The following is a 12064-nucleotide window of genomic DNA, read 5'->3' as shown; positions in this document are numbered from 1 at the left end:
GTGTCACACAGTGGCAAAAAATGTTACATACACACATACACTGTGGCTAATAGCCACTGATGGACCTCTGCTCCATATTTTTATCTAAACCCCTCTTGAAGGTGGCTATACTTGTGGCCGCCACCACCTCCTGTGGCAGTGAATTCCACATGTTAATCACCCTTTGGGTGAAGAAGTACTTCCTTTTATCCGTTTTAACCTGTCTGCTCAGCAATTTCATCGAATGCCCACGAGTTCTTGTATTGTGAGAAAGGGAGAAAAGTACTTCTTTCTCTACTTTCTCCATTCCATGCATTATCTTGTAAACCTCTATCATGTCACCCCGCAGTCGACGTTTCTCCAAGCTAAAGAGTCCCAAGCGTTTCAACCTTTCTTCATAGGGAAAGTGCTCCAGCCCTTTAATCATTCTAGTTGCCCTTCTCTGTACCTTCTCTAAAGCTATAATATCCTTTTTGAGGTGCGGCGACCAGAACTGCACACAGTACTCCAAATGAGACCACACCATCGATTTATACAGGGGCATTATGATACTGGCTGATTTGTTTTCAATTCCCTTCCTAATAATTCCCAGCATGGCATTGGCCTTTTTTATTGCAAACGCACACTGTCTTGACACTTTCAGTGAGTTATCTATCATGACCCCAAGATCTCTCTCTTGATCAGTCTCTGCCAGTTCACACCCCATCAACTTGTATTTGTAGCTGGGATTCTTAGCCCCAATGTGCATTACTTTGCACTTGGCCACATTGAACCGCATCTGCCACGTTGACGCCCACTCACCCAGCCTCAACAGATCCCTTTGGAGTTCCTCACAATCCTCTCTGGTTCTCACCACCCTGAACAATTTAGTGTCATCCGCAAACTTGGCCACTTCACTGCTCACTCCCAACTCTAAATCATTTATGAACAAGTTAAAGAGCATGGGACCCAGTACCGAGCCCTGTGGCACCCCACTGCTTACCGTCCTCGACTGCGAAGGCTGCCCATTTATACTCACTCTCTGCTTCCTATTACTCAGCCAGTTTTTGATCCACAAGAGGACCTGTCCTTTAACTCCATGATTCTCAAGCTTTCTAAGGAGCCTTTGATGAGGAACTTTATCAAAAGCTTTCTGGAAGTCAAGGTAAACAACATCTATCGGGTCTCCTTTGTCCACATGTTTGTTCACCCCCTCAAAGAAATGCAACAGGTTAGTGAGGCAAGATCTTCCCTTGCAGAACCCACGCTGAGTCTTCCTCAATAACCCGTGTTCATCAATGTGCCTACTCATTCTGTCCTTGATAATGGTTTCTACCAACTTTCCCGGTATTGAAGTCAGACTGACTGGCCTGTAATTTCTGACCTTCTTAAACTGTGGTGCCCCAAAGTGAACACAATACTCCAGGTGAGGTCTTACCAGAGCAGAGCAAAGTGATTCCATCACTTCACATAATCTGAGTGTACACTATACTCCTGTCGATATAGCCCAAAATTGCATTTGCCTTTTCAGCTACTGCACCACACTGCTGACTCATGTTCCGTGAATGGTCCACAAAGACCCCTAGATCCTTTTCACACATACTACTGCCAGAACAAGTCTCCCCCATCCTATAACGATGAATTTGGTTTTTCCTACCAAAATGCAGAACTTTACATTTATCACGTGATCTGGAGACTATACTTTTGTTGACACCGCCCAAAATCAATTCTAGTGGTGATCAGTTATAATCCTGGGAGATCTCCAGGCACCACCTGGGGGCTAATCAAGATAATCAACAAAAAGGGATCACAGTTGATAAGACAGGCAATGAAAGAAACAGATACTGTGATGTGCAGGCTTACAAAGTAGGCTCATTTCATCAATGGCCATGTAAAAGAACAGCTTCCTTCTGATAGAAAATATTGTAGAGAGCTGTAGATCAGCAAACTCTGGAAGGCTTGGGCATCTGGTTAAAAGAATAAGTTTGGACTGGCTTAAGCTCCAAATATAAATATCTGCACATAAATGTCATTGAGTGGTAACTTTTTTTAAAACAATATAAAATCTGAAGAATTATCTGTTTCCATTCAGCTTTGTGGTATGCCTTGTTGTTCTTTTGGTTTATTCCAGGATGAGAGAACTTGAGGTAGGAGATCTTGCAGAAGAGCGTTTACATTGGGCTGTTAGAAGAGGCTGGTAACCCTGGAAGGATTTTAGGAAGGATTACTCCTGAGGAAGTCCATTGATGAAAGAAGCCTACATCCGGGTGCTCATAGGGCTTTTCTTGTAATATTGGAATGTGAGAATGGACCTCTGTTATAATATGAAGTAAAAAAAAATCTTACAAAGGTTTGAAAATGGTTTTACTAAACATTGTTAGCCAGCACATTACAGTGTTTGTTCCTTTCATTGCCCACCTGGAGGCTGGCAACTCCATTAGGCATCAGTTTTGCACTGCTATGTCATTTGGGGGGTGGGGTTAGGGGAATATGGTGTCTTTAAGTGCAAGGGAGAAAACTGAAGTATGAAATTGGAGTTCTGTTGCTTGTAATTTTAGTCTGGGGTGGGGCGGGGGAGGTGAAGAACCTTAATTTGATCTGTAAGTGAAAAAGATTATTGAATGTGGGGGGTGTGTGGGGGGGTAGAAGACTGCAGATTTATAGCCCACCTTTTTCTCTTAATCAGAGACTCAGAGTGGCTTACAATCTTCTGTATCTTCTCCCCCCACAACAGACACCCTGTGAGGTGGGTGGGGCTAAGAGGGATCTCACAGTAGCTGCCCTTTCAAGGACAATTCCTGCAAGAGCTATGGCTGACCCAAGGCCATTCCAGCAACTGAAAGTGGAGGAGTGGGGAATTCAACCCAGTTCTCCCAGATAAGAGTCCGCAAACCTAAGTACTACACCAAACTGGCTCTCTAACTCCTGCCTGAATGAGAATCAACCACAGCCCCATTGTAGGACCCTGACACAATGCCAGTTTTGGGACAGGGCTACTACTGGGTATTCAAGGCCCGTCAGCAGAGGAGAGGGAATTAAATAAAATCCGTTGTTAAGGTGCAGAGGGCCTAGTAACAACATTGGTGTTGATGGAAGTACCACCAACGCCCATGAGTCACAGCACAAGGCTGTTGAACACCGCCACCCCCCCCAGGACAGGCAGAGAGCCATGTGCCCAGATATCAGCTCCCCATATCCAGAAGGCCAGGAGGGACAAAGGGCACTGGGAACACATCGCTATGAGGATCATGGCCTCAGCAACAGGACCCCTGTAAAAAGAAAGCCCTGCTGGATCGGACCAAGAGTCCATCTAGTCCAGCCTCCTGCCTCACACAGTGGCCAGCCAGTTCCTCTGGAGGGCCAACAACAGGGCAGAGAGGCCGAGGCCTTCCCCTGAGAAGAACCTCAGGAGAGCCCTGCTGGGTCAGGCCAGTGAAGGTCCATCTAGTCCAGCCTCCTGTCTCACACAGTGGCCGACCAGTTCCTCTGGAGAACCAGCAACAGGGCACAGAGACCGAGGCCTTCCCCTGATGCTGCCTCCTTCTCTGGGATCCAGAGGCTGACTGCCTCTAAATGTGAAGGTTCCCCTCAGTCACCATAGCTAGCAGCCATTGGCAGATCTGTTTATTCCTGTGGTGGCGATGACTACACCCTCTGGTGGCAAATTCAACATTTTAATCGCTCTCTGCGTCCTGAACTTACTGCCCATCAGCTATATTAGATGCCTTCAATTTCTATTTGGTTGAGGAAGAAAAATTCCTCTTTGTCCACTCTCTGTTGTGGCAGGACTTCCCCGTGCAGAAGCCGTGCTGGTTTTCCCTGAGCAGGCTTTGTCCTTCCGTGTGTCTGACAATTAATTCTGACTTTGATTACAGATTTTTCCAATATGCCCGGGACAGGCATTCGGATGACCGGCCTGTAATTTCCTGGTTCCCTTTTTAAAATAGGTCACATACACAGGTTCATAGATCAACTGTCTCACATCCTTTAGAAACTCTTGGGTGTTTGCCATCAGGACCCGGAGACTTTGGGCCTCCCTAGGAGATGTCTATGATAGTTCATGACATGAATGCTGATTTCCAAACCATGAGAAGGACTTTCCTTCTGATCCAGGAGGGCAGTCCTGGGTGTGTCTTGACCAGGGTCAGTGATGTAGCTCCATCTTATTTAGGTTCCTTTCTGCCTTCTTGAAATATTCCCATCTCCCTCTTCATAGCCAAGTGAATAAAAGCATTATTTCCACAGCTGGAAGTAACCCAAGAGAAGAAAAAGGAGATGGAAGAGCAGGACCCAGAAGGACCTGGAAGGGGCAAGAGCGAAAGCAAAGGCCCCAAACCTACCCTAGCTGGGAGTGGTGTTGGATTCTGGGAAAGCCCTGAACCGGAAGTCTGTTATCAGGTCACAGCGATCTCAGAGGAATATCTCCAGTGTTTCCGGCAATTCAGCTACCATGAGTCTGATGGGCCTCGAGAGGTTTGCAGCCAGCTCCATGGACTTTGCAGCCAGTGGCTGGAGCCGGAGAGACACACCAAGAAGCAGATCGTGGACCTGGTGATCCTGGAGCAGTTCCTGACTCTCCTGCCCCAGGAAATGCAGGGCTGGGTCAGAGGATGTGGGCCGGAGACCAGTTCCCAGGCGGTGGCCCTGGCCGAAGGTTTCCTCCTGAGCCAGGCAGAGGAGAAGAGGCAGGCAGAACAGGTGAGGGAGCTTCATGCCATCCCTTCAAGTTGTGACCTTTCACCTTATACGCATCCCTGTACGGGTGCACATTCGACCCATGCTGGAAAGATTGAACCAGCTGTCTGTGGCGTTACGGATTCGCTTCAAGGTGTTGGTCCTAACCTTTAAAGCCCTATATGGCCTGGGAGTTGCCCAGCTTCGGTACCACCTCTCCCCATATGTGCCCCAGAGAGCACGTCGTTCGGGGTCTCAAACCTCCTTAAGAGAAGCTCGACTCTCCATCACTAGAGGCAGAGCGTTCTCAGGAATAGCCCCCGCCCTGTGGAATGCCCTCCCAGGCACAGTTCCGCAGGGCCTGCAAAACCAAGTTATTTAAACTCGCCTTTAGAGGCTGAAGGGAGTTAGCTATTACTCCACAGCACCAAGAATCCCATGAATTGTCATAACTGCGATCAAGTTCTCAAAATCTTTTGGCTGTCTCTGGGCTAAAGGAGGCTAGGCTCAACTCCACCAGAGCAAGAGCCTTCTCGGTTGCAGCCCCAATACTTTGAAACACCCTTTGGAGAGCCAGTTTGGTGTAGTGGTTAAGTGTGCGGACTCTTATCTGGGAGAGCCAGGTTTGATTCCCCACTCCTCCACTTGCACCTGCTAGCATGGCCTTGGGTCAGCCTTATCTCTGGTAGGAGTTGTCCTTGAAAGGGCAGCTGCTGGGAGAGCCCTCTCCAGCCCCACCCACCTCACAGGGTGTCTGTTGTGGAGGGGAGGAAGGTAAAGGAGATCGTGAGCTGCTCTGAGACTCTTTGGAGTGGAGGGCAGGATATAAATCCAATATCTTCGTCTACCTCACAGGGTGTCTGTTGTGCAAGAGGAAGGTAAAGGAGATTGTGAGCCACTCTGAGACTTTTCGGAGTGGAGGGCAGGATATAAATCCAATATCTTCATCTACCTCACAGGGTGTCTGTTGTGGGAGAGGAAGGGAATGGAGATTGTGAGCCGCTCTGAGATTCTTCAGAGTGGAGGGTGGGATATAAATCCAATATCTTCGTCTACCTCACAGGGTGTCTGTTGTGCAAGAGGAAGGTAAAGGAGTTTGTGAGCCACTCTGAGACTTTTCGGAGTGGAGGGCAGGATATAAATCCAATATCTTCATCTACCTCACAGGGTGTCTGTTGTGGGAGAGGAAGGGAATGAAGATTGTGAGCCGCTCTGAGACTCTTTGGAGTGGAGGGCGGGATATAAATCCGATATCTTCATCTACCTCACAGGGTGTCTGTTATGGGGGAGGAAGGTAAAGGAGATTGTGAGCTGCTCTGCGACTCTTCGGAGTGGAGAGCGGGATATAAATCCAATATCATCATCATTCAGAGGTATTAAAAATGCACATCTTGATTTTATGACTGTAGATTGTACTGCTTGATTTTATTGTATAATCTGTTTTTCATGTTTTATGTGGTTTAATTTGCTGCTGGTAGCCGCCCTGAGCCCATCAGGGGAGGGCAAGATATAAATTGATAAAATAAAATAATAAATCCCTCCAGGCACCTCCAGGGTTGGTAGAAAACTGGAAGCCTAATTCTTTCCATTGTGGTTGAAGCAGCTCTGTTGATACAATCAGAATCATAGAATCCTACAGTTGGAAGGGACCTCCAGGGTCATCTAGTTCAACACCCTGCACAATGCAGGAAACTCACAAACGCCTCCCCCTAAATTCACAGGATCTTGGTTTATGCAGGGGTGATTTGGTTCCTTGATCTTTAGCCTTCCTGCTCTTCCCAAAGGCCAACACCATGCTGGGTATTATTAGGAAAGGAATTGAAAACAAATCATCCAGCATCATAATGCCCCTGTATAAATCGATGGTGCGGTCTCATTTCAAATACTGTGTACAATTCTGGTCACTGCACCTCAAAAAGGATATTATAGCATTGGAGAAAGTCCAGAAAAGGGCAACTAGAATGATTAAAGGGCTGGAACCCTTTCCCTATGAAGAAAGGTTGAAACGCTTGGGACTCTTTAGCTTGGAGAAATGTCGACTGCGGGGTGACATGATAGAGGTTTACAAGATAATGCATGGGATGGAGAAAGTAGAGAAAGAAGTACTTTCCTCCCTTTCTCACAATACAAGAACTCGTGGGCATTCGATGAAATTGCTGAGCAGACAGGTTAAAACGGATAAAAGGAAGTACTTCTTCACCCAAAGGGTGATTAACATGTGGAATTCACTGCCACAGGAGGTGGTGGCGGCTACAGGCATAGGCACCTTCAAGAGGGGTTTAGATAAAAATATGGAGCAGAGGTCCATCCGTGGTATTAGCCACAGTGTGTGTGTATATATACAATTTTTTGCCACTGTGTGACACAGAGTGTTGGACTGGATGGGCCGTTGGCCTGAACCAACATGGCTTCTCTTATGTTCTTATGTTCCCTGTCTCTCTTCCTGCTGTTCCAGATGTGGGGACCATCTGTGAAGATGGAAGCGGAGGTCTCTGAGGAGGAAGGGTCTCCCTTGGAGGAAGAGCAGAAGACTCAGGCCCAGGAGCCTGCCCAAGACGGCCTCTCACACGGTAAGGGTGCCTTGTGCCCAGATCTGGGCCCATTGTGAAGTTGTCGGATAGAAGGTTGTGACTCAGCAGGGGACCAGGAAAGGCCTTCTACAGGCTGCCACCGCTCTGGTCAGGGCCTTTCTGGGGGGCCCAGAGTACCCCCCCAACCCAGCCTCAGCAGAGAGAAGAACCATCATTTCCAGTCAGGCCTTTTATGCTTTCCCTCCCCCTCTGGGCAATGCGCCATCTAAGCTGTGGAGGGCACACTGCCTCTGGGCTAGTTTTTCCTCCAAAGTTCTACCGCCCAATCAGAGAGAGAAGGGATTCTGGGAGACCTCTGGGAGATGTAGGACCCACTAGCAACTCCTAGGCAGGCTTCCCCCTGTCCTCTAGGCCGCACCAGGCCTCCGATCATGACAAAGGTTCAGGACAGGAGAAAAAGGAAATACTTTTGCATGCCACACAAGGTTCCATTTGCACCTAGTAGCTGAAGGGGACTCATGGACCTCTGCTTCATATGTTTATCCAGTCCCCTCTTGAAGCTGTCTGTGCTTGTAGCCACCGCCTCTTCCTGAAGCAGTGAATTCCTCATGTTAACTAAAGTATTCCTATACCACATACCTTCCATTAGAGGGATTCAAGGCAGCTCAAAAGAGAAAATTGGGCAGTGATTATACCACACCCCTCCCTGAGGCTTCTCCTTACCTCTTCCTCAAGTTTATTCAAAATGGTTACACATTTTTTAAAGTATACCCAGGGCAGGATTTCATAGCCTTGGGCACAGGGGTGCATGAAGCAGGATTCGAACAAGCAAAGAAAACATGAATTCTCTGCTAACACCCTTTCATCCAATGTTTTCTCCTTCACAGGCAGTGAGGAGACGGTGCTGAGTCTTTGTGGAGGAGTGGAAACGGCTGCTGCCCCTGCAGTCCAGGTAGGGGAGATGAGCAGGGGACCGCCTGAGTTCCCCCCTCTTCCTCAGGGGGGCTTTTGCTCCTGCAGTTGCTGCTCATGTGTCTGAGCGAGAGGGGCTCTGAAGGCCGCTCCCTTTACCCCCCTGGCAAGCTCTCCATCCTGCACCACCCCAGAATGCCCCTGTCCAGAGTACAGTCTTGACTGGGACAGTCTCTGATGAGGAAACCTGCTTTTTCTTTCAGGGTCCTTTTTCCTTCGAGGAGGTGGCTGTGTTTTTCACCGAGGCTGAGTGGGCCCTGCTGGATCCAGACCAAAGAGATCTCTACAGGGAAGTCATGCTGGAGAACTATGGGAATGTGGCCTCTCTGGGTAAGGATCTTTCAAAGGTGCAAATTGCTGCCATTGTGATGATGTGTGAATCAAGATATGGAAAAGCAATAGGTCCTTGTGAGGCTTGGTCCTGTACTCCCCCCCTCTGGAGGACTCCAGGAGCTGAGTGGGCTCTGAGATCAGCCGACACACCGGGCTGGTCCAGGGGCCACTGTGGTCAATGTCGTGGCCAGTAGGAGAGGCAGGGGGGGTGTAGTGACCTGAGGTGGAGACAAAGGCCTCCTATCACTCTTCCTCCTCTTCTCTCTCTCCCCCAAAGAAAGCAGGGATGTACAAGAGGCTGCAGTGCAGACAGACGAAGGGCTGGAGAGTCTCTCAAGAGGATCTCAACACAACAGTCCCTTCCCAAGTGAGCTGGCTGCCAGTGAGTGTGCTGCAACGTTATGTCAGGGGGATGGGCATAGAACAGCCGTGGCAGATTTCAACTTCACTTCTAAGGAACTGTTGGTTGGGTAGAATCACAAAGCCTTCTGGGTGAGGAGAAATGGAGGCCTTTTGGAGCTTGAGATCTTGGGAATTCTTCCTGGGGTAAGCTCAGTTCTGGCTCTTTTAGCTCCTTTAGGGGCTCCATTGCCCTTAAATACTGGATATTCCAGGTGAGGTATTTACTTAAGAACAGCTTTGCTGGATGAATCAGATGCCCGTCAACCTTTTCCTACTGTGGTGAGCTACCTGTTACCAGACAGACCTCCCCTCCGTCCCCCAACAACTTGTTTTCTTATAGGGGTTCCCTTAGAACTTTGGGGTCCGCTTGGTGGAACCCTGACTTCTCCCCCTAGCTCAGCAGAGCCCTGTGATGGGAGTCTGAAGGTCAGCTCTTCATCTCTCTCATCACACCTAGAACGAAACTCTGCCACAGGAAAAGAAGTTATGATCACTTTTTGTATTTAATCATCAAAGAAGAAGATGATAATGGATTTATATCTCGCCCTATAATCTAAATCAGAGCGGTCACAATCTCCTTTAGCTCCCCCCCCCCCAACGGACACCCTGTGAGGTGGGTGGAGAGTCCGCACACTTAACCACTACACCAAACTGCAGGTCAAAGGACCTTCATGGCAAGGCAAATGGGAAGCACAGAGGAAAATATCTTTGCCACCTTTTCCCTTGAAGTACATTTAGGGAGTTTTGGAGAGGGAAGGGATGGTCAGAATGTAGGATAAGCTCTTCAGTAGGGGTGGGCAGGAAAAGGTTGTGACCAGCAGTTCAGGAGTCAAAAATTGCATAGTCATGAGTTAAGAGTTTGTGGTAGGTGCCTTGGCTCCTTGTGTGAGTTGCAATTTAACTTCCCTCTTTATTCCAGCAGGAGATGTTGAAGAGCCAGTTGGGGAATTTCATGGGTTCCCACTGGAAAAAGCAAAGACTGAACAAGCTGAAGGAAACTTCGAGAACAGAGATGAACCACAGAGGCAGGAAGGAAATTGTACAGCGAAACAGGGAGTTAAGACCATTCCTTGCCAAGGAAGCGGCTTCCATGAAATCCCAGTCTCCAGCCATCACCAACGGAGTCCTTCAGGAGTGAAGCCATACATGTGTTCCAAGAATGGAATGACATTCTCCGGTCAAAGCAAGGGAAATGCATGTTTCCCGAACCACAGTATTATGAAGGCATGTAAATGCTGTTATTGTGGAAAGTACTTCAGATACAGAACACAGCTTTTGGTACACCAAAGAATACACACAGTACAGAAGCATGTTGAATTCTCAGAGTGTGGTAAGAAGCTCAGTATGAATTCCAGTTTACAAAAGCAACAAAGAACCCACACAGGGAAGAAGACATTCCAATGGTCAGAGTGTGGAAAGACATTCAGTGCGAGTTCCAGTCTTCAAAAGCATCTAAGAACCCACACAGGGGACAAATCTTTTGAATGCTCAGAGTGTGGAAAGAGATTCAGTCAGAGTGGAAATCTTCAACAGCATCAGAGAACCCACAGAGAAGAGAAACCATTTGAATGTTCAGAGTGTGGGAAGAGATTCAGTGCAAATGGCGATCTTCGAAAGCATAAGAGAACTCACACAGGGGAGAAACCTTTTGAATGCTCAGAGTGTGGAAAGAGATTCAGTGATTATTCCAGCTTTCACCAGCATCAGAGAACCCACACTGGGGAGAAACCTTTTGAATGCTCAGAGTGTGGAAAGAGATTCAGTGCAAATGGTGATCTTCAACGGCATAAGAGAATCCACACAGGGGAGAAACTGTTTGTATGCTCAGAGTGTGGAAAGAGATTCAGTTGGAGTTCTAGTCTTCAGTATCATCAGAGAACCCACACAGGGGAGAAACATTTTGAATGCTCAGAGTGTGGAAAGAGATTCAGTTGCAGTGGCACTCTTCAGCAGCATCAGAGAACACACACCGGGGAAAAACCTTTTGAATGCTTAGAGTGTGGAAAGAGATTTAGTAGCAGTGGCAATCTTCAAAGGCATCAAAGAGCCCACACAGGGAAAAAGACTTTTGAATGCTCAGAGTGTGGAATGAGATTCAGTGTGAGTTCCAGTCTTCAAAAGCATCAGAGTACCCACACTGGGGAGAAACCTTTTGAATGCTCAGAGTGTGGAAAGAGATTCAGCTGGAGTTCCAGTCTTCAAAAGCATCTAAGAACCCACACAGGGGAGAAACCATTTGAATGCTCAGAGTGTGGAAAGAAATTCAGTGAGAGTTCCAGTCTTCAAAAGCATAAGAGAATCCACACAGGGGAGAAACCTTTTGAATGCTCAGAGTGTGGAAAGAGATTCAGTCAGAGTCCCTATCTTCTACGGCATAAGGGAACCCACACAGGGGAGAAACCATTTGAATGCTCAGAGTGTGGAAAGAGATTCAGTGTAAATGGCGATCTTCAAAAGCATAAGAGAACCCACACAGGGGAGAAACCATTTGAATGCTCAGAGTGTGGAAAGAGATTTAGTGTGAATTCCAGTCTTCAGTATCATCAAAGAACCCACAAAGGGGAGAAACCTTTTGAATGCTCAGAGTGTGGAAAGAGCTATAGTTTGAATTCCAGTCTTCGGTATCATCAAGGAACCCACACGGAGAAATCTTTTGAATGCTCAGAGTGTGGAAAGAGATTTAGTGTGAATTCCAGTCTTCAGAATCATCAAAGAACCCATACAGGAGAGAAACCTTTTGAATGCTCAGAGTGTGGAAAGAGATTCAGTCGGAGTTTCAGCCTTCAAAATCATCTAAGAACCCACACAGGAGAGAAACCATTTGAATGTTCAGAGTGTGGAAAGAGATTCAGTCAGAGTGGAAATCTTCACCAGCATCAGAGAGCCCACACAGGAGAGAAACCATTTGAATGTTCAGAGTGTGGGAAAAGATTTAGTCAAAGGATTTATCTTCAACGGCATCAAAGAACCCACACAGGAGAGAAACCATTTGAATGCTTAGAGTGTGGAAAGAGATTCAGTAAAAATTCCAGTCTTCATCAGCATCAGAGAACCCACACTAGGGAGAAACTTTTTAAAGCTTAGAATGTGGAAAGAGATTCTATGAGTTCTAGCCTTCAACTGCACTGAAGCATTCAGACAGGAGGGTAACCATTTGAATGCTCAGAGTGTGGAAGGAGATTCAGTAAAAATTC

The 12064-nt window shown here is 47.4% G+C and overlaps 3 protein-coding genes across 3 annotated transcripts in view; 2 read left to right on the top strand and 1 right to left on the bottom strand.

Annotated features, from left to right (window-relative positions):
* LOC132570878 (oocyte zinc finger protein XlCOF6-like) overlaps positions 1-11939 on the top strand; it is a gene marked incomplete at its 3' end in the record, with an annotated part of 26168 nt that extends 14229 nt beyond the window's left edge. The window contains exons 3-10 of the mRNA XM_060237517.1: positions 2090-2105; positions 3745-3876; positions 7088-7202; positions 8051-8064; positions 8354-8458; positions 8746-8850; positions 9790-9909; positions 10326-11939. Of these exons, the coding sequence (XP_060093500.1) occupies positions 2090-2105; positions 3745-3876; positions 7088-7202; positions 8051-8064; positions 8354-8458; positions 8746-8850; positions 9790-9909; positions 10326-11939 (2221 nt within the window). The remainder of the gene's footprint in view (positions 1-2089; positions 2106-3744; positions 3877-7087; positions 7203-8050; positions 8065-8353; positions 8459-8745; positions 8851-9789; positions 9910-10325) is intronic.
* The window catches only part of LOC132571389 (zinc finger protein 850-like), a gene marked incomplete at its 3' end in the record, with an annotated part of 552489 nt that overhangs the window by 277145 nt on the left and 263280 nt on the right, over positions 1-12064 (bottom strand). The gene's annotated exons all lie outside the window — the stretch shown is intronic.
* LOC132570877 (oocyte zinc finger protein XlCOF6-like) overlaps positions 1-12064 on the top strand; it is a 73530-nt gene that overhangs the window by 33576 nt on the left and 27890 nt on the right. The gene's annotated exons all lie outside the window — the stretch shown is intronic.

This window comes from Heteronotia binoei, chromosome 5 (assembly GCF_032191835.1).
Source record: "Heteronotia binoei isolate CCM8104 ecotype False Entrance Well chromosome 5, APGP_CSIRO_Hbin_v1, whole genome shotgun sequence".
Taxonomy (NCBI): domain Eukaryota; kingdom Metazoa; phylum Chordata; class Lepidosauria; order Squamata; family Gekkonidae; genus Heteronotia; species Heteronotia binoei.
Note: the sequence above shows the minus strand (reverse complement) of the source record. Positions and strands in the feature narration are given on the sequence as shown.